This window comes from Pleuronectes platessa, chromosome 11, assembly GCF_947347685.1.
Source record: "Pleuronectes platessa chromosome 11, fPlePla1.1, whole genome shotgun sequence".
NCBI lineage: Eukaryota > Metazoa > Chordata > Actinopteri > Pleuronectiformes > Pleuronectidae > Pleuronectes > Pleuronectes platessa.
The window spans coordinates 13,873,146-13,896,960 of record NC_070636.1 but is presented as its reverse complement, the minus strand read 5'-3'; the positions used below and the strand labels follow the sequence as shown (position 1 = coordinate 13,896,960).

The window sequence follows — 23,815 nt, the reverse complement described above, 5'->3', positions numbered from 1 at the left end:
GGAACTGGCTTCTATGCTAACATGAGGGTGGGGCTGGCGAAAGGGGGGGGGGGGTGGCGGAGTGCAGTTGAGTGACGTGTCATTAAGAGACTTTCTCCCCGATTGGATTTATCACTGTAAAGGAAATGCAGCAGAGTTTGTTTTGCAGCAGGCTTTTAAGGATATGCAAATGATGAGAGCGAGGGAGTGAGGGAGGGAGGGGAGCAACGGAAGATGGATGGTGAGATCCATTATTGGCACCGTCACCGTGTTGCAGACAGAAACAATAAAGAAATGAATATAAAAATAGCAACACTAGAGAGTAAAAACAAGACTACGTGGGTGCAAGTGAGTTTGTGGAAGTTTAAAAGTTCCCTGAGAAAAACCGACCCAGCTGATGCAAATGTAGTCACTTCATAGCTAGTTTTGCTTTTCTTTTCGCTCGCCTCGGTTGCCTCTGATGTCGTCCTGCTGTTCATGAAAGTCACACTGTCGACTCTGTCTTTCACGTAATGGCTGCTGCCGTCTGTTAGGGAGCAAATCTCTGCTTTCGCTCCTGGTGGCACGCTGAGCAGCATCTGCACGTCACCACGGAGATGCATGTCCCTGTGGTCCTAACCCTAACCCTTTTAAGAAAAACAAACTGGCTTCTTGTCGACGAGATGGATCACTGAAATACCAGATGGAAGCTAATAATAGAAGCATCCAGAGGGCGATGTGAACATGCGGGTCTGTGCTCATGTTCTGCTGCGGGATGTTGGAGAAAGGGCAGGTTTGAGAATGTGATGCAATCGTAAATATGTCAGGCAACAGCAGAGGAAGCACTCTCAACAATTGAGAGTCTGTCAAGACTGTGGTCTCTCCCTCAATCAAAAGAATCGGATGATTCATGTGTAGTGGAGCAACTGGGTTTTCCAGTCAATCTATCAACTGTAGGGTTGAGCGTTTCATGAATCAACAAAGAACTCGAGGGAAGATAATGACAACTGGTCAAGTCGCACAGATACGGAGAGACTGTTGTGTAAAGAGATTGTTATAATTATTAATACAATTCAGGGGCCAAATCCCGAGACTGCATTTGAACACTAAGTAGTTCCATTTCGACGAATTATCCAAATATGGCGTACTGTCACACCTGCTCAATGATGGCTGTGGGTGGAGCCTTCAGAGGCCGACCTGTCCCATGATTCATTTTTGCATCGGTGACAAACTGTCTCCCGCTCATAAAACATTCACTTCCTGTGGCAAAGCAAAACTGCAGTGTGGCTTAGCATTGACTTAAACTTCATCAAACTTTAAACCTCAACATTCCCCTGCATTTGCATTTGTGACCTTGCCCTTATTCGAAGAGATATGGCAGCGGCAAGAGATGAGACATCCGATGCTTACACTTTTACACTTCATCAGCATTGGGCTTCAATTCAACCAAACAGCTAACAGTAAACATGTTAAAGTAACAAGGGGAATTAAAACTTCCTTGACGTGTCCAACTGCACACAGTTCAATTTTGGTAAGGGTAGAACAAGCTGGTCAATTAAATTGTGGAAATCCTTCTAAGACCCGATCATCTAGTCTCGGTTTGACCTTCATGGGCTGTGTAGACAAAATCATCCAAAAGAAGGGGCCCTGAACTGTGACACAGCTTTTGTGTTGGTAACTTGTAGTCCATTAATCATATGGCCTTTTTTACATCAGCTTGCTACAGGAAAGGAAAACTCACCTCCCATTAAGCAAATATGTAGTGCACTAATAAGGAGCAGCGGAGGACGGCCCAGGTAGCAGGTTTACCTGGGGTTTGTTGGGGAGTCCGATCAATGCTGCAGGTGGAGGGGAGGCAGAACTGGATCCCTGAAAACAAAGGAGCGGGTTGGATGTTCAGAAGAATGGGCGTATCTGCCCAAACATACAGTACAGTACAGTCTATTAACTTTACACAAGGAAGAGTGGATCCAGGGTGAGATGGCAGGCAGTGGGGATCATCCTGCACAGTGTATTGGAGAAAATACAAAGAAAATTCTATTCTAAAACATTGCAGCACTAGGGAAGAACAATGCCTAGATAGTCTAAAAACGAAAGTTAAATGAGCATCTGGTTCAGAAAGTAACTATTTCAGTCAGGGTGTACAATCAGTAATCAGCATTCATAAAAACATTTATTATTTCCCTGTACAGTTTTTTTTGTTACGTCTTTGAATGATTCATTTGTCTCATACTTATGTTCCTTATTGTTCAACATGTTTGAGCAAACAGGTTGTGAAGAGATCAACACACATCATCTAACCTGACTCTGTTACACTGGTTCAAAATTAGTTTTAACAACCGATTTAATAAAGTGAAGGTCTCCATAATTCTGTGGATTAGCAGTTACGTGTGTGGCGTCACAGTTACAGGTGACCTGCAACTGCAACTGTGTGCACTGTGATAACCAGGTATCAATGCTATTAGCAGAGCGGTGTATAAATTGGGATTCATACTTCATACGTATATTAATTAGGCTATGTTTTCACTGTTGCGTGCCTGTCCTTTAGCAAGATTACTCATGAACTACTGAACAGATGTTTTGAAATAGTAGCATATGGCCCGAGGCAGAACCCATTAACTATGGAGTGGATTCAATTAATGAGCTAATCCAGGATTTTTAACATTGCAAGATTTGTGAATCTCTAAAGAAATAATGCAGAGACTTATTGAAGAAATCAGATGTATTTAGGAGACCGAAATCAATAATCAATGCATTCTAATGATCTAGTCTAGTGAGTATTTTCCAAAATGCTTCTTGGGCAGTACTCAGTAATTTTGCCTCCGATTTAGACAGTATGACCTAATTTAGTCCTACATCAAGAAATTGTGCTCTAAATGGGTTCTACCAATGGCAAAAACTGAGGGGTATCACCATTAAATATGTGAGAAGGGCTGGGCAAAGTGAAATGATCAAGATATCTGGTATTGTTCAACCTTGTAAATGTTACCACCCAACTCAATGCTCCTACAAATGTGTTCACAATGAATGAAAATGGATATACACAGAGAGCAAATCAAGAAAGTATGCAAACCGAAGAAGGGCGGTTCATTAGTTTACCATGTCATTGAGGTCATTGGCTTATTTGTCTTTTAATAATTTTACAGTAAATCATGTGTTATTACAAACACGCATGTCAGGTTTTCTCTGCAAACCTTGAATTAAGCAGAAATTTCACATCCACCCAGCAGTACCGTTCCCATTGTTCCACAGTTCACAGCAGAAAAAAAGGACCGGTTATCATATACCAGTATCTCTCATGGTATGATCGAATCCTGACACCATTTATTCTCAAACTACCACTTATGAATAAACATTACATCTCTGCAGTACAGGTTAAATGTGTTGCTTTTATATGAACATTTTGCTAACACAAAGTTGGATGTGGAATGTGAAAGCGGCCCAGGGAAGAAAGGGAATAGATTGTAAAGAATAAAACAATACAACCTAATTAACTTCCCTCCCCTTTGAGAACACTTTCAGATTCAGTCAATTTAGCAAACTTTCATAAAGTGCTCTGCGCAGATTTAATTTAAAACCACACACAGGAAGAAGGTCTTCTCTGGTAGCTCACTGATGTTCAGCTGAAAGATTAATTTTGTTCGACTGCACTTTATTAGAGCCCAGACTCCAGTGGCAGATCCTATACAGAGCCCATTAATGGGACAGATAGCACAGATATGCATCTTGTGATTTGCCTGACTTGAGCGGTTCAACGCTGGTAACAGATGTCCACGTCTTCGGTGGTATGCAGGATGCGTTCATTGCACTGATCATCAAAATGAAACCATGAATAGAACCAAACACGTACAGTGAGGCACCGTGTATGAAATGCACAAAATATTGAGGCCATCTGTCATGCACCAATATACCATAGATTTTGTCACGTTTTGAAAAATAGCCACACAAAGATGTACACCTCTTTTCAGGAAGGAACACGATTCAATTAATCACATTACAGTTATGTCCCCATTGTATTACATTCTCAATCTTTGATTCCTGAGCAATAAGATGATATCTCATGATATAAAATACAATATCACCTCTCAACAAGGCCTGTTATTACTGTCGTCAGATTATCAGACACATGTAATCAATTTTTTTTGAATATTTCTTAAATAGATGTATTTATACATATCGTCCAGCAATGATGTCTGTGTACAGTGTAGGTGCATGAAGGTAATATGAGGTTATGAGGCTACATACCATAACTCTTATAGTTCATAATTATATTTGAGTTATTCTCTCCCAACAAATAAAGAGTACAGTTTTCTGTCGATTGTGCAAACACTATTCCACAGTATAATTTCACTCGTCTATATAACTGCAGAGTCCATCAAGCAGCTCACATAGTAAACAGAATGTCCTTGTAGTTATATAATAACTGCCAACATTTACTTCACTCCACATTGGAGTGAAAATAAACACAGAGCCCAAAACAAATTAAGCAAAACAAGGATTGCCTGGACCTTGCATACATTTGGCCATTTTGTCCGTAGCCTATAACAAGAGCTCCAGAAGAGTCTGTTAAAATATGTGTAAAATGTCTTTGATGTAATCCACTGACAGAACAAGAACGTTCATTACAATGCATCAAGTGATTCAAATAGGTACTCTGACGAAGTTAGTAGTGGTTGTTTCAGAGGAGTTCACAGTTTTTTTCTTTCAGTAAATGTGTCTGAAACATCATTGTTCAGTCACCACATCAGAGCGTTCATCACAGTTTTGCAGTCCATGACGCGTGGTTCTAACCGCGCTCGACGTAGTCTTTCACCTACAATATCAATGCAGATTGATGACTTTGGAAGTCCTTGCTTGAATACCATGACATTTAAATCCGCACACAGCTACAAACCATGAACTATATATATATATATATTAGTTTGAGCTACATTTCCTCTGCTGAGAACGAGGTAAGAACTCACAGAGTGAGAGATACATATGTAATTTCTGCACTATTGTACTCGTATCTACCGCTCCATAGTTCCACACTTGCACTCCGGTACATTGATTCTCTTCTATGGCCCCTCTTCTGCCACCTGCACCACAGAAAAGCCTTCTCACTCGATGAATTCTCCGGACTATCCGGGGTCTCTTCTTCCATTTGTTCCCCACACTCCTGGTATACAGCCATACACTGCAGTGTCTCTACTATAATATCATCTGGCTCCTCATGTGCCACTTTCACTGAGGATGTGACTTCAAGATCAGGTAGCGATGAATCTGTATCTGGTGAAAGAGGATCTGAGGCTGTAATCGTGGGTCCAAAATCTAGTTCCATTGATGTATCTGGGGATTCAGAACTAGGAGGGGATACTTTAACAGTGACCTGGGGAAGTGGGACTTGGTTTAGTTCCAAGGCGATGTCCTGAGGCAAGTGAGATAGGAAATTGTGCATGGCTTGATCCAAACAGATGGATTCCGTTAACTGTGGCGGATCCAAGGGGCACAAAGTGGCAGGGTCATCAGTGGATATGGGTGAACAATCTGACTGGTATAAGGGTGGGTCTAAATTGTCAGCATCAGAAGGAGAGTCATAATTCAGGTCAAATGGCTCTGGTTCAGGGTCCATGAATACAGAGTCAAGATCATCTTGATCTAGGGAAGTCAGCATGACTAAGTCAAAGTGGACCAGATCAGTGTGATATATGGTGATGTTATCCAATGGTTCTGGAAGGGGTGGCCACTCCGAGTCTTGGGACTCAGTGTTTGGTTGAGTTTCTTCTGAAATTGAAGCAAAGGTTGAAACCAGCATCGTTTGCTCTGGGGGAGGGTCAGTGGGATCATCTGGAAAGGTGATAATGGGATCTGGATTTGTGTCACTGTCAGTTGGACTTCCAGGAGAGTCTGTGTCAAGGTATTCTGACACCACAATTGGATCTAGATTTGTGTCACTGTCAGTTTGACTTCCAGCGGAGTCTGTGTCAAGGTATTCTGACACCACAATTGGATCTAGATTTGTGTCACTGTCAGTTGGACTTCCAGGAGAGTCTGTGTCAAGGAATTCTGATACCACAATTGGATCTGGATATTTGTCACTGTCAGCTGGACTTCCAGGAGAGTCTGAGTCAAGGTATTCTGACACCACAATGGATGGACATCTGATGTCAGTCTCTAAATGACATGGTCTAACAGCATCAAGATTACAAGGGTCATCACAGGTTGGGAGTGGCTCTGGATTAATTGCATCAGATGAAGACTCTATGGCTAAGACTGATGGCTTTGATTCTGGCTCTTCTGATTCGGCGGGATCAGGATCTTCTGAACCTGAATATGGCATAGATACAGTAGTGGGATCTTCAAATACTGGATCTGGGTGGTCCACAGCATTGGGATCTGTAGATTCTGAATCTGACATGGTTTCATATTCCTCTGGTGGAGACACAGTAAGAACAGGGACTGGATATGGTAGCTGTATCTTATCTATTTCAATTAGTTCTATATCTTGGGATGCCATGACATCAGAGCGAGATGGTTCAGTATCTGAATTGGACTCACTAGCTGGGTTTATATTTATTAGTTGTGGTGTGATTGTTATTTGTTGTTCCACTGTCCCTGAATCCTGAGGGCTTTCAGGGGCTGTTCTTGACAGAAGGAGCGACGCACAATGAGTTGTGGCTGGATCATTTGTGACAATGTCAGTTGGATTCAAAATTGCATGGTCTGGTACATCTGATATTGGTTGTGGTATATCTCTGGAGGGAACAGCAGTCAAGTCAAACAGCTCTAGTTGGACTGTTCTAACAGAGCTTGGAAGTATCGGGTCCAGAGAAAGTGGTATGGCACTCTCTACATACATTGACTGTGGACAGGCAAGAATGCTTGGGTCCATTGAGAGCTGTTTTGGCAGATTTCGACGGGCACTTTTCTTTTCCTCACTCTCCTCTGGACAATTGACGGCTGCATCGGCAGTGCTCTGACGAACAAGGACCTTGCTTCTGGCCTGGGTCCCTACAGACACTTTGGATACTTGGGGTCTCTTTCCTCGGGCTCCCCCTGTCCCTCTATCTACTGATGAGGTTCCAAGTCTTTCTGCCCCTGCTGCTTCTTCCCCTGCACCTGGACCTGCACCTGCAGTTGTCTCTGTCCCTGCCCATGGTCCTGGCTGTACTCCTACCCCTGCTCCTGTTCCTGTACTCGCCCTTCCACCTGTCCCTGCCCTTGCTCCTGTACCAGATCCAACCCCTCCTCCTAAACCTACCCCAGCTCCACCCGTCATTTGGCCGCCCTGAGGAGACCATGTGTTGTAATGCTGCGTGAATGTATTGAAATTACTGTTGAAAGCACGAAGCTCTTTACAAAGGTCCTTCCTGAGATCAGCAAGCTCTCTACGCATGGCAGAGACCTCTTCCTTCCATTGCATGCTGATAGCTGCAGCCAAGGTTGCTGACTCTTTAATACTGGCCTGGATGGCTATTGGTGACGGCCGTTCAGGGGCACTAGATCTTGGTGATCTGAAGAGGCTTGGAGAAACAGGTGGTCCAGACAGAGGTTTGGCGGAAGCCCCCATGTCATCTTGTTGGTTAGGCCTGTCTCTTCTGATGGGGCAGCCTAGATCATCATGTGCCAAAGGGGCTGTGTCTGCCAAATCCCCATGTATACTGGTCTGGTCAGGTAAACAAGAGTCTTCCTGCACATAATTTCTGTCTGCAAGACAAATGTAAATATGTATCTGTAATATTGCCATAGGTGTGAGCAGCTGGAGAGAATGTGCTTTTAATTGCCACAAAGCAATAACATGAAGTCATGCACTGAATGCCATGAGTCAAAATAAGATAAGAAAGGAAATCTACAACCGTTACTTGCTAGTGTTATGATTTTTGACCCAATTCACTAATCTGTATACCATAAATGTGGAATAATTATTTGTAATACTATTCTAAATCACAGTCCTAATCAAAGTGCTCCCATTTTGACTCATTTCCATCAATGGTTTACACTGCCTTCTCAACCTTCATTTGTTGCATGCAATCTTCACATCTTTTCAATGCACAAAGCTGAATCCTCTAGCTCCCGGAACACATCACAGAGAATGGACAATATTTATTATAAATGAGGTGTAAGAACAACCCTTGCATGCTCTTCTGCTTTCAGCAAAGCAAAATGTACTTTGTGCAATGAAAAGAGGCAAAGATGAGCAAAGCTTCAAAACATTTTCTCAAAAAATCAGGAAGTATAGTATGAACCCTATTGAAAATATGAGGTCCAGTTTGATCGATTCATTCAAAGCACTACCTGCCCAATGTCCAGAATAATGGCCAAATCCATCAAATACCAAACGCGGCATTCAAAAATTCAAACATATTTAAATTGACTGAGAAAGCAGTGTAAGCAAACATTTATAGGTATGAATAATTTATAATAAGCACATCTCCAGGTGTCCACACCTCTAATCCTCCCTATTATAGGCTAACTGTTGCGTTTAGTTCATGAATCTACTGTGGGAAGAGGTGGAATCCGCTCAAACTTCTTGTCTTCTTTTCTTCCCACCTTCTTCATCTGTACATTGGCGTTATCATGTCCTCTGTGAATCCAGCAACCATGGGAATTGTTGAAACCACCACCAGCTTACAATTTACAATCAGTATCAGGCTCAGTACCACAAATAAATGCATGTATCAGCTAAGTAGGTTTAGATTTATTGCAGCAAGTTGCATATGTGATATATGTGACTGACCAGTGGGACACTTCAGTTAGCGATATATTCATAGCCAGCTTTACATTTTCCATTTTCCACACTATTGTTTGGACACAATAGTGTGCAGCTTTGTAATAAGATGTCATTGTGTGCAAACACAAGCTTTGAAATAAGAGAAAATAATTTTTGTGAAGTGAACAATCTCTGGGCAAACAAATTTCATAGGGTATGGTGTAATATTTGAGTGTCTGCAGCACAGTGTGGTGCACTGAGTTCACAAATAAGGAATGCGAACTTTGCATTACACCAGTTTGCAAAAAGAGCTGTGAATAAGTGTCACCATGTGGCCTCATAAAAAAAAAATCATACAGCCAAAATATATCAGAAAAAGCAGTCGTGTCCCTATGACCTGATATTTCAGGTAATGTCCAACTGTGATTTTCAATAGGGTTCATTGCTTTACTCTCTGATGCATCCAATGGATGAGCAGATGAAGCACTGTATTCAAAATACAGTAGGATGAACTGGTACAGCTCACAAGTGATAGCTACGGTAGACCTCCATCAAAAACAATGGAAACATACAGGAGTGATTCATGCAAAGATACAAAGCTGTTTGTCTGCACAACCGATTTGCACTAACTGATCTAGATTCATCCATTACCACATATCAATGCCAACCGCAAGCGTCTGGTGTCCGTTTGTCACTTCGACTAAGCAAACAAATGCCAACATCCAGGATGTAATATGTTGTATTGTGCTAATTCAAGGTAGGTTAATATGTGCCTACCTGTGGTGGCTCTGATGGTGGAGGTGACAGTCGAGGCCATGGGGGGGATGCAGTCATCGTCCTGGGAGAAGCCGGCCTGGATGGCTCGCAGGTAGCTGTGACTGCGGGTGCGGAAGCAGCCGGGGAGGTCCAAGGCCTCCATTGCCTGGGATTCCACCTCACTGAACACTGACTCGCACACCGACTCAAACTGGCCATTTATTTCTGTTTCACTCACCTGCCAGAAACAAAAGCCATCAGCACGCTTTCAAGCCAATGGGAATATTTCGTCGTTATTATATTAATTGCTTAGTTGTAAAGCCTGACAGTGTTCTCTGTCAATGTTCATTTGGTTGAAACTCAACGAAGAGGTGCAAAATGAAGCAGAGAAATCGACGACAAATGTTTTTATTTAATGGCACAAAGCAGATTTGGGGATTTTTTTGAATGATGTCGAGAAATTACTCCGTCATTTCCACACTACTAGAAAAACAACAACAATGTGATGTGTGTGTGACATTGAATTGTTACAAATGGTTGTTTACTGAGCAGAAAGCTGTTGGCTATCGTTTCATTTTCATTTGGGGAAATCAAGAATCATAGATAAACATCTTGTTCTACTGAGGTTTGGAATTAATGTGAGCTTAGTTGGGCTTTTAGGACTCTGAACCAATCAATAGCTCTCTCATTCAAGGGAGATAAATATCTCAACAACCACAGCTGGAGTGCTATAATTCGTAAAAATTATAGAACTCATGTAAATTGATAATTCAATTTAAAAAAGAAAATTGTTTGTTTTGGAAAACGATCTATGAAATATACTCAAACAAGAGTTGCAGTGAAGGAGGAATCAATTTTCTATCTTTCAGCGATTTTAAATGGAGAACTGTGGTGAAATCATCAGATTCTATTTTTCTGGAGATTCCCTGGGGCCTCTTCCGTGCCCCTCCGCCCTCTGCGGTGAAAGAACCACTGCTCTTCCTTACATGGATTTGAGATGGAGTCAGGAATCATTCCTTATTGAAAGGGTGTCGACTCACCTGGCTTACTTGGCTAACGCAGCTAGCCTGACTGAGGGTGCTGACAGCCCGCATGTAGCTCTGGTTCCTAGAGCGGAACTTGGGCGAGTTGTAGTTGGCTGAGGGATCCAGGGCAATGCCGGGGTGCATGTCCCTGGCGGCTTGCATGTGGTAGCTCTGACTGAACGGAGAGAGAGGAAGAGTGGGGAGTGGGACGACAGAGATGGGGTTTATTTCTTAAACAATATATAATTGAGCTTATTAACAAGTATAGTTTGATGAGTGGCTGAGAGGTGCAACATGTTGACAAAAGCAATTAAGCACTATTAAACTCAGCGGGCGTCCTCTGGGTAACCTGAACTCAAGAGGTAGGCTTGGTTATGACATTGTGTCTTCAAACAGGGGTGCCTTCCTCTTTCTGCAGCTCTCTGCCACCAGCATCCTTAAAAAGATTTCTGCGGGGTTGCAACATCTAATCAATGCTTGGAAATGAGAGAAATGCAAATCAGGTGCTAGTTAACGAGCAAGCACTTCAGAGAGCACTCTGGTGTCAGCCAGGTCAAATGAATGTGCTACCCAAGCATGCAGGGGCGGGAGAGATGCTCAGAGACCCGTGACTGGTCGGAAATCCGCTGGAGAGAAGATGAACGGAATGACACAGAGGGAGAAATGTGCTTTAAGTAAACTAAAGAATACTATGTGAGTCATGGTAGGACGACCAAAGTGAGATTCCCTCAGTCAGATCTATTTGTGATGGCAGGCGGGAATGAGTTAGCAGTTTTTTGGGGACTTTTTATAGAGATAAACGCTGGTGTTTGGCAGGAAAATGCCAGCGTGATTAAAAGTCCCTCAATCCATCTTGTCACCAGTAGCGCGGCTGTGCGTTATTTGCAAAAGCAATATCAACCTTCTAAACACCCAAAGACGTCCTAGAGCAGAAATATCCAGAGATTAAGACTGAATTAAGGGGAGAAGCTGTAAATGGGAAGAAATCCTCTTTTAAATGATGTGGTTAATCGCTCAAAACACAAAATCTAACAGTGATGCTTTCATCATTAATGTGGGCAAGTCATTAAATACCACGCCGCTGTAATGTGAAGCAGTGAAATCATATCTATAATGTGTTTGGAAATGCCTTCTGCTTTGATTCGTATATGCAGATTGCCCCAGGTGACCTCTCAATGACTGGTCTTGAATGTTTTGCTCTGTGAGACGCCCACATCGAGTGTGTCAGCAGGGCAGCAAGCCAGCTGGTGCCCACGTTCGAGTCGGACCCCTGCATCATGGCAGCAACAGGGAGGGGGGGGGGGGGGAGAGCCTGTATTCACCTTAAGTCTGCAGCAAAATTGGTGATGTAGTTACGCATGTCACTGTTGATTCTATCCAGGCGGTAAGAGCTGCGGGTAGAGAAGAAAACAGAGTTACTGGGTCCCACAGATCGGAGTCGGATGGATGTGATGTCACTGGGACCACGTCCAATGGAGCGGACTCTTTATGGCCTTTGTGGTGCACTGAATGTTTGCTTTGGGGTTTTTCACCAAAGTGCTGCAAACATAAGGGCGATACCATGTGACCGACAAAAGTGGGAGAATGTTGCTGTTGCATTCACAAAACAGAAAGCAATGGCTGGCCGAGGCCAAATCCTCTGAATGAAGCACACGCACGTACACACACAGTGAGTGAGGAGTGAATTATAGTAGGTGCACAAATGCACATACACACTGCCCGTCAGCACCAACCAAAAATGACAACAAAGCACTTGATGATGAAAAAGCTACACACAGAAAACAGTGACAGGACATCACACACCACCCGTTGTTTCCCTGTGTGGCTAATTATATTTGGTTAATTGAGCCAAATGAGAGTTAAAACAAAAAAAACGACCTCACATCTTTCCCCAAGCAATGAGTTTAGTCAAGCTTATAGCTGACGAGATAAGATATAAGTGCTGAGGCTTATTTAACCCACAGCTGAGAGAAGTGAGGCTGTTTTATCAACTCATGCCACAGCAAAACGTCTCTTATGTATATTGAAGCCTATAGGGGACAATATTAAATTAATTGAAAATTCATTCTACAAAAGCGTAAAATATTTGTTTAACAACCTCCGCTAAGGAAAATATCCAATGCTCAGAGAGGATTTAACGTATTCACCTTCCGCATAAGAATCGTCACGCAAAGTTACGAATCTTTGAGTAAAAATAACATAACCTGTTCTTGGAAAAAACATAATGAAGCTGAAACTAAACTAATTCTGGACGAAATGGACTAAATTCATGTAAAACACACAACACAAAAGAACAGCTGAAGCAGGACAACCTTCAGGCTATGACATGAATGTAACTATCATTCATCTATAGTTTTACTCTCAGGAGTAGGGAGTAACTGTCAGCAGTAATATTGCAAGTCTACCGTCCTCTTGATGCTCACTAAATAAAGTTGATGTTAGACGATAATATCATGTTTCCTCTCAAGCTAAATCCAGGAAATGAACAGTATCTCAGTGACTCCAGACTGACTCACTGCTGCGAGGGGACCAAGCACATGTAGCTGCAGTGATCCTGGATGAGCAGGAGCGACGCCTCTACATTACATTCTGTCCAAACAGACAGAGGTCTGAATTGCTAACTGGATTTATTGGGGTGACTCAGATGGTTTCACATGTAACCATGGTAACTGCACAGAAAGATGGTGATAGCTATTGACTCACAATACATTCAAGATGAAAATTAGATAAACTAGACTGATGTGTCTTTATTTCCCCCAAACTAAAGCTTCTGTTCATCAAAAGAGGCTAGAATCTAAATGTGTTCTTCACGAATATCCATATCTTTGTTAAACTGTTCACATCTGTTCTGGTTAGTTTTGAAGTCACATTTTAATTAAGAGTTTTGTCTAACATGTGTCCATCCTGTCGCCATCACCTATGGGGGCTGCGTCTATCTATACTGGACATTGATTGGTTTGTAGACAGCTGGTTGTCTTTGGAGTAAATAAATTAACCTCTACCTGAACACCTTAATTCCATTGCTGCTGTAAAATCACTATGGTTTTACTATCAGCATCATCAATTTCAGGTACAGTACTTGACACTAGATTGAAGGCGCTTGATGAATGTCCTCATTGTTCAACCATTATACCATTATAGACGAAGAGTCTTCTTCTATTGTTTAATGCTGTCTCAACAGTCAGAATAAAGAGTTTTCGCTCTGTAAACAAATCGTACCATGGTTTAATTTGATCAGTACTTATACCACTTCTTTTGTTTGCCTGTTTGGTATGAGGCAGCCTTCACACTGGTTATGTAGGTTAAGACTAAACTAGGTCGGAGTGAAAGTGCCCTAACAAGCCCTCTCTTACGAAAATACACAACTTTTTCTTTTCAAGCTACTGACTATGTGTCAGTGCCGAGACAAATTGAGAGTCATTTACAAACAGTTGCAAAGCTTTTTCATCAAAAAATGAAACAAACATTAACTTATTCAGGGTGGTGGAATGAAAAAGCGGAATAACAAAAACTGAAAATTATCTATGCTGGACACGTCTCACACAGCCACAAATCAGTGGAATGAATCCTGCTTTGACCTTGACGTGCGAGAGAGAAATGCTCATACCAGGTGATGTTTGAATGAGTAATTATATTATGTCAAATCCATTATAATTGAACGCTTTGTGTTAACTTTGATTAATTATAGTGATTCAAGAAGCTAATCATGGATGGGAGGCAAACAAACATGAGTTATTTTAGAAACTGCCAGAAATGGGTTTGATCGAATTACTTGTGGTGGTGAGACGCCGAGGCCACAGTCATTTAAAGAGACTGATGTCGATTCTCTCCCGTGGTTGTGGGTCAATGAGACCCAGTATCACACATAACAGACGCAGAAGCTTATTAGGATAATGGCTAATGGGGAAACCTGCCACATGTCATTCAGATACGATCATCGTCAAATCATCTGTTAAACATGTTTAGGAGCTCCTATAATAAAGCTGACTCATTTCGACTTCATCGTATTGTTGGCAGTGGTTCGGAAATGGGGGGCCCTCCCAGGTCGAATTCCTGACATTCTCCAGAGGGGCTAATGCAAGTGAGAGCGGACTTTCTCCAGAGTCCTTTCAAATGATTTCAAGGGACATACATGAGTGGGTCCTTGAAATATTTTGTATCTTATGGGGTTCTTGGCTGGGAGGGGTTGGGGGTTGTAATTGACTATTAATTAAAACAGTCATCATTCAACTTTCTAGTGTGCAGGATGTTTGGGCTAAGCGGGCTCTGTGCCGTATTCCTTAATGGTGAGACGAACAAAGAGACAACCCTGTCAACCGCGACAACGTGAGAGCGCCTGAAAGAGAGAGAGATGGAGGGGACACGACCTGACAGCATGTCCTCACTTTAACGGGATTTGCTTCAGGGACCTGCTGCTGTCAAATTTGTGTTTGGCCCATCTCAATGCCCCAGCAAGACATCAAATTGCTACAAGTGCAGAGAAAACCCAACCTACGGCACGTCTGTCTTGAATCCAATCTAATTCCCTCCCAAAAATCCAGATGAACCATAATAGTAAGAGAGCTCTCATGCCAGGTGTCACCCGCATCCACAGAGGCTCTAATGTGTAGACTAAAAACAGATCTAGATGGACCATGGTGCTGTGGTGCCAAGAATAAAAAATAGTCCAACTTCAAATGAGGAGATAGTCGGGTATCTATCCATCTAATCTATCCGTCTATTATCTATACCGCTGGGGGAGTTGGAGCCAGTCCCAGCTGACTTTGGGCGAGAGGCGGTGCACACTCTGAACAGGTCCCCAGCCTGTCAGAGGGCAAATATACAGACATAAACAACAACCTATGGTAAATTTAGAAACTATGATTAACCTTAAACCCAACCTGCACGTCTTTGGACTGAGGGAGGAAGACGGAGCACCAGCAAAAAAACATACAGACACAGAGAGAACATGCAAACACCCTGAGACACTGGGTTTCAAACCAAGAAACTTCGTGCTTTGAGGTGACAATGACAACCACTGTACCACCGTGCTGCCTAATCTAATCAAATTCTAGTCACTTGAATTTAATTTGTCATCAACAAATCACAACATACAATTTCTTAAGGCACTAAGGTCAAGACCTTACTAGTACTATGAACAATCTAATCTAATATAATCATATACAAGACTGTGCAAGAAATTCTATAAATTTCCAACATGAGTGTGTTCTTTCATATTAACAGATTTTCAGGGCAATTAAATCTATTCAGAGATTTACCTCTTGCTGCACTCACTTTTATCAAAAATAAATCTCTGTCTATTGAAGAAATACTTATCTACAGCCTGACTGGTACATAGAGATTCTCATTCTAATATTTGAGTGTGTAAAAAAAATCAAACAGAATGGAGATACACATGGAAAAGAAACTCTCAAAAAGTTAAAGGGGACATATTATGCCCATTTTACCACAGTTGATATGGTTCCTTGGAGTCTTAATGAAATGTCTGTAACATATTTTGGTCAAAATACCACAAGGATCATTTAAAACAGCACCTTTTTACCCTGTCTAAAACAGCCCTCCTCAGATTGACCTGTTTTGAGTGCCCCCCCCCCCCCCCCCCCCTTTACGAGATACAAACGCCCAGATTTTTAGCTTTCCGTTACCTCTGTAGAAATATGGCTACTGGAGACCAAGATACAATCCTGCAACTATTTTGTTTTGAACCAGAGTCATGTGGGCCGAAGCCTGGCTGCGAGAGCCCCAGCTCCCCAGCGCAGCCCCGCAGTGGGAGCAGTGGGAGCTTGAGCTGGCGCAGCAGCAGCATCCTTCCACACTGTTGAGTCAACGTTTAGAGGTGTCCCGGGGGTCCCTTGTCTATGCGGCCACTTAAATGTCTGACGGGTAGCAGCAGTGAGCTAATGCTAGCCGGGGGGAGCCCGGCTAGCATTAGCTCGCTTGTCCAAGGCCATGTAGCGAGACTCCCTACATGGGCATGGTGTGACAATGACGTTTATTTCGGTTGTAATCCCTTTCGACGCACTCTAGCGTATCGTTTCTGACATAGAGAAACCACAACAAATCGCGGGAGTTGTTTTTTTCCAGAGTTTTTGGGACGTTAGACATGCCAGAAACCCAAATTAACGTTTAGAAGCACTACAAAAGTGGAATTTTCATAATATGTCCCCTTTAAGCAAACGCATCTTGATTGAACCCTAGTGGCTTGCTGCAGAATAAGTTATTAATCCCCCCCTCTTCTACGTTAAAGGATCGTTAATACTTTTTCAGTAAATTTGGATTTCATTAGATATTTTATGCTGTCATTACGGGCTTCAAAATAATGACTGACAGCTGAGATTGACTCACGATTGGTCTTGTTCGTGAACCGGTGAGACCTTGCTCCCCCGGCTCCATCCCTCAATCCCTACTACTCAGACTTTGGGTACAAATGTGCAAGATGGCAGAAGTCATTTCTATTTTGGCTCAATATTTTCATATTTTTGCTTCCTTTGCAGATCATGGGAGGAAGCCGAACTAACAGATACGTTTTACTCCATTAGCTAATAAACTGTCTAATATCGACCCGGCTGATTTATTGGTCCGGAGATGCAGCAAATCAATCTCAAATTGTCTCAGTCAGAAAAAACCCCACCACTGGGTATCTCAGATGCACAAAAGCAGTGGAAGTCACCGAGTATGTCTCCATCTTAATCCAAGAGGAAAGACAGCATATTATTGCCTTCTTAGAGTGGGTTCAGAGGAGTATCTGGACTCATCAGTAATGTCTCCCTTGGGGACACACAACAAGCCTTCTCCCCCTGACTCGATGATAATGCCACGGCCGTCAATAGACTCGGAGTCAGGCCACACAGTCTGATCCACGCTGGTCTTTTCAGCAAACTCTCAGTAGAACCACTGAGAGAGCCATTATTCAGACGGGGCCTTGGAGTACAATAACGGCAACTGATAGCCCTTCCTGCTGCTGCATCCTCATAAATCATTCGCTGTTTGCAGCTATTCACAAAGAATTGTCACGGGGAGGCTTTGGAAGACGTCAAAATAAAAAAAAGGAGCATACTTCACTGTGGCGGCCTCAGATGTTACATTATAATGAAAAAGAGCGGCTACAATGGCCAAACGACTGCATCTTCTCTGACTGAATATCATTATCACGCTGCCTGATCTCAGTCCATAATGTTCGATTTATCATTTTACTGTATATCCATTGAGATTACACTAAGTAGGATGTGGATCTCTGCTCTCTTCCATCCTGCAGACACACGTCACCAGAGTCGGAAAATAACAAATACTTTGTTGCAGTATTTTTTTGTTAGTTTACGTACAAGATTTTTACTTTTACTTTAACAGTATCATTACTTTTGTTATATGCATTACAGAAGATTATCCCTTTGGTTTTATTTTACATCATCGAGCGATGCCTTCCCGACATCGAGACAGAGAAACATAGTAAAGACAATTCTTGGTTTGTCAGTGCATATCACACACAGCATAAAAGGTTAGAAAGGTGGAAGAGGGGGTATGTCCGTGACAAGGACTAACAACAACTGGTCTTATATAAATTAAGAAAAAATCATTTAGCACATTGTACATATTTTCTCCTGGAATATTATAATGCTCAAAAAATATTTTATTGCTCTATGTAGTATATTGTGTTTTATTTTATTTTAAAGGGGACAAATTATTATATTATTATTACACCTTGGACGATAGCAAGCAAACGCTCCCCTAGCTCCCTAGGGGCTCCCCCCTGCTAGGGGAGCCCGGCTCTCCGGCTAGCGTTAGCTTGCGAGCTAGCGCTAGCTCGCTGCTACTACCCGTCAGTTATTTAAGTGGCCGCATAAACAAGGGACCCCCGGCACACCTCTAAACGTTGACTCAACATTGTGGAAGGATGCTGCTGCTGCGCCAGCTCAAGCTCCCACTGCTCCCACTCAGGCACCTGCACAGACATTTTGGGGGGCAGGTGCTCGAACCAAAAATAAAGGGCATCCATCGCGAAAATTATTTATGAAATTAAAAATAATAATAATAAATAAATAAAAAACACAGTACGATATTTTAAACTTATATATTTATTGTGTTAACAAACTAGCTCAAATGATAAATTTTAATAAATAAATGAATAACAGGCAAACACAGACAAAACAAGGCCATATTGAATAACCAAATAATATGTTAGGGTTAGGGTTAGGGTTAGGGTTAGTGATGTGATGGGCTGGGCTCCTCTGGACCAGGTAGGGTTACTGATTCTCCCTCATTTGTTTTACAAGTTGATGGCCTGATCCAAGATAAAAGAGAGCTGCTACCCTGAGCTGCTTGCTGCAGTTCCCTGTCCTACTGCTTTTGGAGTCTCTCTTTTCTTGGCACTATGCTGCAAATTTTGTAAATGAGATAAATCAATGTTGTGCATAATTATCAAGAGTGACTTACATAATCTTATAATTTTTTTTTTTTACTGTTTTCGGACAGAGTTGAAGCATAAGCAGAATTACACTAATAATATAACACAAATTACCTCTACAGACTGTCATGTAGCTCAACTTAAGACCTACCTTTCATTTCAATAATTACGATTTTAAATAAAACAAAACAAGTGAACTTGTGAGCGCCGCGGAGCATGTCGGGGCGAAATTCTCACAAAAACTAAAATAAATGCCCCGTCAGATATCAAAACACATTTGGGGGGAATTGATGACAGAGAGAGTAATTTGTATTCTTAAATATTGATGAATGAAGAAAAAATTGGGCTCCAGCAGAAGGGCACTTTTCTCATCCAGGGCAAAAGGGCCAGTGGTTGAGCACCACTAGAGGAGGGCTGTTTCAGACAGGGTAAAAAGGGTGCTGTTTTAAATTATCCTTGTGGTATTTTGACCAAAATATGTTAGAGACATTTCATTAAGACCCCAAGGAACCTTATCAACTGTGGTAAAATGGGCATAATATGTCCCCTTTAAATAAAAGTGGTTTCAGGGAAACTGTCTTCGAACTGTACGACATGAGTCTCAGTTTGCTTTGCACAGAAGAAATGACCTTCAGAGGGGAAGATCTCATAAATTTATGTTTGAATCAGTAATTATACTTTTACTTGAGTCACTTTTAACACAAGTATCTGTACTTCTGCTTGAGTAAAGAATGTGTGTACTTTTCCACCTCTGCATGACATGCAATGATGTTTGCTTGCACCAATCTCTAAGCGAATTGAATGGTTGTTGCTCACTATGGTTTAAGTGCTTCCAAGTAGAAAGTCTATATGAGACAGGAGCAATTTAAAAATCTCTGCTGAATTGGAGTGAGCATGAGGTCAGGTATGTGAGAGACGAGGATATGACAGCAGAGGGAATCATCAGTGTTACTCAGTATGTGAATCACAGGTGCTTTCTATGTCTGCCTATGACATACTAAAGCTGTGTGTCTGTCACAGGTGGACCGCTACACAGAGGTCAGATACAAGGTCGTATTTGCATAATATCTATAATTTATGTCCCATTATTCTCCTCAGGGTTTGTGTCGACCGGAAACAGAAGAGACAGACAGAGCGGAGTAGCTTATTAGAGTCTGTCTTCACAGTTGAACAAGCCTGTATTGCTCTTCGTGGTAGAGACATCAAACAGGCTGCACTCACATTGTGTTACTTGGTTGTTATATGGTCCATTTTCACAATTACATGTATTTTTTCATCCATTTGTGATTGTGTAACCAGAGTTAACAGTACGACTATTCCTCTATTCCTATCTTCCTCCCTCTCAAGTCAAACATTTATTTAACATTTCGTCATATTTAATTTAAAGATAATTCTGATAACATAGCTTATATTGATAGAAAAATGTGTATACCACATTAACTGATTAACAGTAGAAGAGGAAGTTCTCCAAACGTGTTTGATTATAGGATCAGTGTGCATTGAGCTGTATAAGCTGTGTTGTATAAGCCGTTCTATCACGACACTGGCAGGAGAGACTCCAGAGGATGGAAACACACACACTCTATTTACACCAATATTCTAATAAAAAAAGCCTAAATTAAGCCACATTTTTAATAATAATACTGGATTTATGTAAATATTTCTCCTTCAATATTTGCATGACTACCTGGATAACTTTTTATATATAATATCAAAATAACTGAGGTCGAGAAAAGGAAAAGAAACAAATAATTATCTCCTGTCTTTCTCTTTTTATTTTCTGTTGTTTATTTTTAGTTTATTTTTATTTCTTTACCTCTGATATCCTCATCTTGAGCCACGTTCACGTTTGTGCACACACACTGCCCACATTTTTATTTCTTATCTTTTCCTCATACTTGTGTTTCTTTTCCTTTGAGCACTGGTTCAACTCCTGTTTTCTTAATGTAAAATCTAAATAAATCTGACTTGACCTGAACATTGATTCTCACTGTTGTCATGTACAACAACTTCCAAAAATGAGAAACATTTTAGTCTCTTGTGTAGATTGTGGTGAGGAAAACTGATTTGAACTGTTCGGAAACAAAACGGGTGAATTAAGCAGGGCCCACAACCAATTCTGAAATCATATTCCTCTTAAACTTTAGGTCAAACTATTAATAAGTAGATATCGGTTTGCTTTTTATCGAACGGCTTTGATCAACACAAAAACAAGCTCTTGGTTGTTCATGCTCTGTAAAAACTTTAACCAAAAGCACATGTGACAAGCAAATAACATGTTATCTAATAATTCACTCAACATACGCAGCTGACAAATCAGAGCATAAGGAAGGTTGTATTTTAAAAGAGCAGGTCTGGAATATAAATATATTTTTAAATCACCACATTATTAAAATCACTACCTCAGCTGTAATTACTGTTTTTACATTCTGCTGCTAACAAAGAGGAAAAAGTCTGTTTGAATGGGAAGCGGATATGAATTAGCTTTCTTCTGTTGCCACCTTGAAAAAATGACTCTGTAAAGATGAATCTGTCCGTGCACAATGCAATGTTTTAAAATATATACTTTAACAATATAATTTGAAAACCACAATAGGCAGTAAAATAAAACGATAAGCAACATGGAAATTGTTTCACTTACGGATTCATAATTGAAAAATCAACATCTAACAACTGCTGAACAAATGGTTTCAGGGCGAGGAATATTTGTAATTGTATTCCTGTAACTGTCATTCTTTTTGGAAATGAACTGGGCAAGAAATGGATGAAGTAAAGATGGAGATAGGACGTGAGGTGCCACAGAAGGTTAAGAAGGTAGATGATTATTAGAACTTGCAACACACAGGAAAAGGAACAGAATAGACAAGGGAATCCTCCTCTGTCCTATACCAGCTTTACAGTAACCTCGGCAGTGTATCACCCCTGTATCTTGTTTCAGCTATAATTACGTTCGTGTATGAATATTAAGATAGGCAGATCATTTTCATATTTATGTTGATGATAGCACAGCAGAGTAAATCCCTCTTGGAGAAATGCGGTTACTTAATTCTCTCTCAGCTACAACATTACCGCAGGTGAGGCTTCATCACTCTTCTTCATTGATCCGACTCCACTGTTATCTAATTTCATTCTAATCTACTGGATTTGTTAACGCTGTAATCAAAGCAACTCCTCTCCCATCTCTCCATAACATAGTTTCTCGTGTTTATTTTCTCGTGACATTGTCTCCAGCTTGTTTCATCGTGTAATCCTCTTATGAGCATTTTCCTCCACCGCCAAGCTACCAAAAACAAAAGCCCTGTATTTCCTCTGCGTTTAATAGGACACATCCCAGAAGAACGCGCTACAACACTTTCTTACAGTCGAAGACACTGATATGACTATACATAAAGGGATTTTAATGAGAACAGAGTTCAGCTATCAAGTGTTTGACACTGCTGCAGCGGTGGGCCCAGACAACAAGAGAACTGCCAACACTGCTGGAGGGAATGTAAATTAGCAAATAAACAACAAGCGTGGTCTCGCTCAGAACAGCAACAGGTATAAACTCTAGAAAGGTGCATCGTTGACAACAATAATACAGAAATAAATATGTCTTAGAAGTAATGCAGGAATCCCAATGTACTGAGATAATTTCACCAAATCAAATCCTTTATACATTATTTTAATCTGGGATATTTGTGGATATTTCAAAAAATTAAAACAGTTGTATAAGAAGCAGACTATCTCCTCCCTAAGGAAGAATCATTTAATTAAAACTTACTTAAATGTAGAATTTGAAAGGCCTCGTATTTTGCACCACTAAGTGGTAGTATCAAGACTTGAAACGTCAATTAAAGTCTCCATGCGTCTCCACTTCCTGTCACTTACAAACAATTAAGGTAAATTATCTGGCATACAGGCGCCGCCATCTTTTGCTTTCGACATCATATGAAGTCACAGTCTGCCCAATAGAGATCACAAAGTGGAGCCGCGGTATTGAGGTCCTAGGGATACACATGCTTGACCAATCCCGAGTCAGTCTCAACTGCCAATCATATCGTTTCACCCTGTTTTCAAATCATATGGTACCTGTCCCCTCAACTAACATGGAGGGGTCAGGCTTAATGACTTATACTGCAGCCAGCCACCAGGTAGCAATCCAGATTATTTTGCTATGGGCCAAGCTGCGATGTCGTCTATTTATATATATTTATATCTGTGGTTAAAACCAATAAATAAGCTGCACTATGTTTTATTATATAATATAAACAAATAAAACTGTCAAATGATATAATCCCCAAACTATCAAATGCATAACTGTTTGCTTCGCTGCATCTACACCAGAGCCGATGCAAATACACAAACAAGAACAGGCTAAAAATAACAGAAACCTAATAAAGAGCCAAACACTATGAACTATTGTGGAAGCTTTAGGTTGAGTGTGTGGTACCTCTGTGAATCCAGCAGTTCCCTGGGCCTGATGATGGCCTTGACCAGGGCGTCTGGCCGCACCAGCTTCTGAGGCGAAGTCTTGGGGCTGGAATCCGACTCGCCGCTCTCCTCGTCCCCCATGGCTTTAACGTAGCTGCTGCTCCGCATCCGACGACAGGGGATCTCGTCATCCTTCCCGCCGCCAGGGTAACCCGCCCACTCATCCTGGGGGACCTGTGTGGAACAGCGAGGGACAAGGACAAACACATACTGGTTTCTGCAGGTGTATACAACATATGTGACAAAATGACGAGGATGATATCAGAGTAGAAGTTGTGTTTATACTTTTGATGGCATAGGGGAAGCATTTTTATAGGAGATAGAATTACTTCACAGAAGGTCTTATCTGTTTCCTTTGCTACAACATGCTATTAACACACTGCGATAACGATACCATCATTGGAACTGCCTTTGATACTGCTGAAAACACCAGATCGGGTGTCAAGTATGAAATCGATATATTAAGATTATTAGTTTTTAATGTAGAGTATATTCGTTTCACCCCAAAAAAAC

The 23,815-nt window shown here is 41.4% G+C and overlaps 1 protein-coding gene across 1 annotated transcript in view; it reads right to left on the bottom strand.

The window, feature by feature from the left end:
- dlgap2a (discs, large (Drosophila) homolog-associated protein 2a) overlaps window positions 1–23,815 on the bottom strand; it is a 132,140-nt gene that overhangs the window by 24,236 nt on the left and 84,089 nt on the right. Inside the window, exons 4-6 of the mRNA XM_053435166.1 lie at window positions 23,262–23,476; window positions 10,453–10,603; window positions 9,425–9,641 (exon numbers count right to left, since the gene is read on the bottom strand). Of these exons, the coding sequence (XP_053291141.1) occupies window positions 9,425–9,641; window positions 10,453–10,603; window positions 23,262–23,476 (583 nt within the window). The remainder of the gene's footprint in view (window positions 1–9,424; window positions 9,642–10,452; window positions 10,604–23,261; window positions 23,477–23,815) is intronic.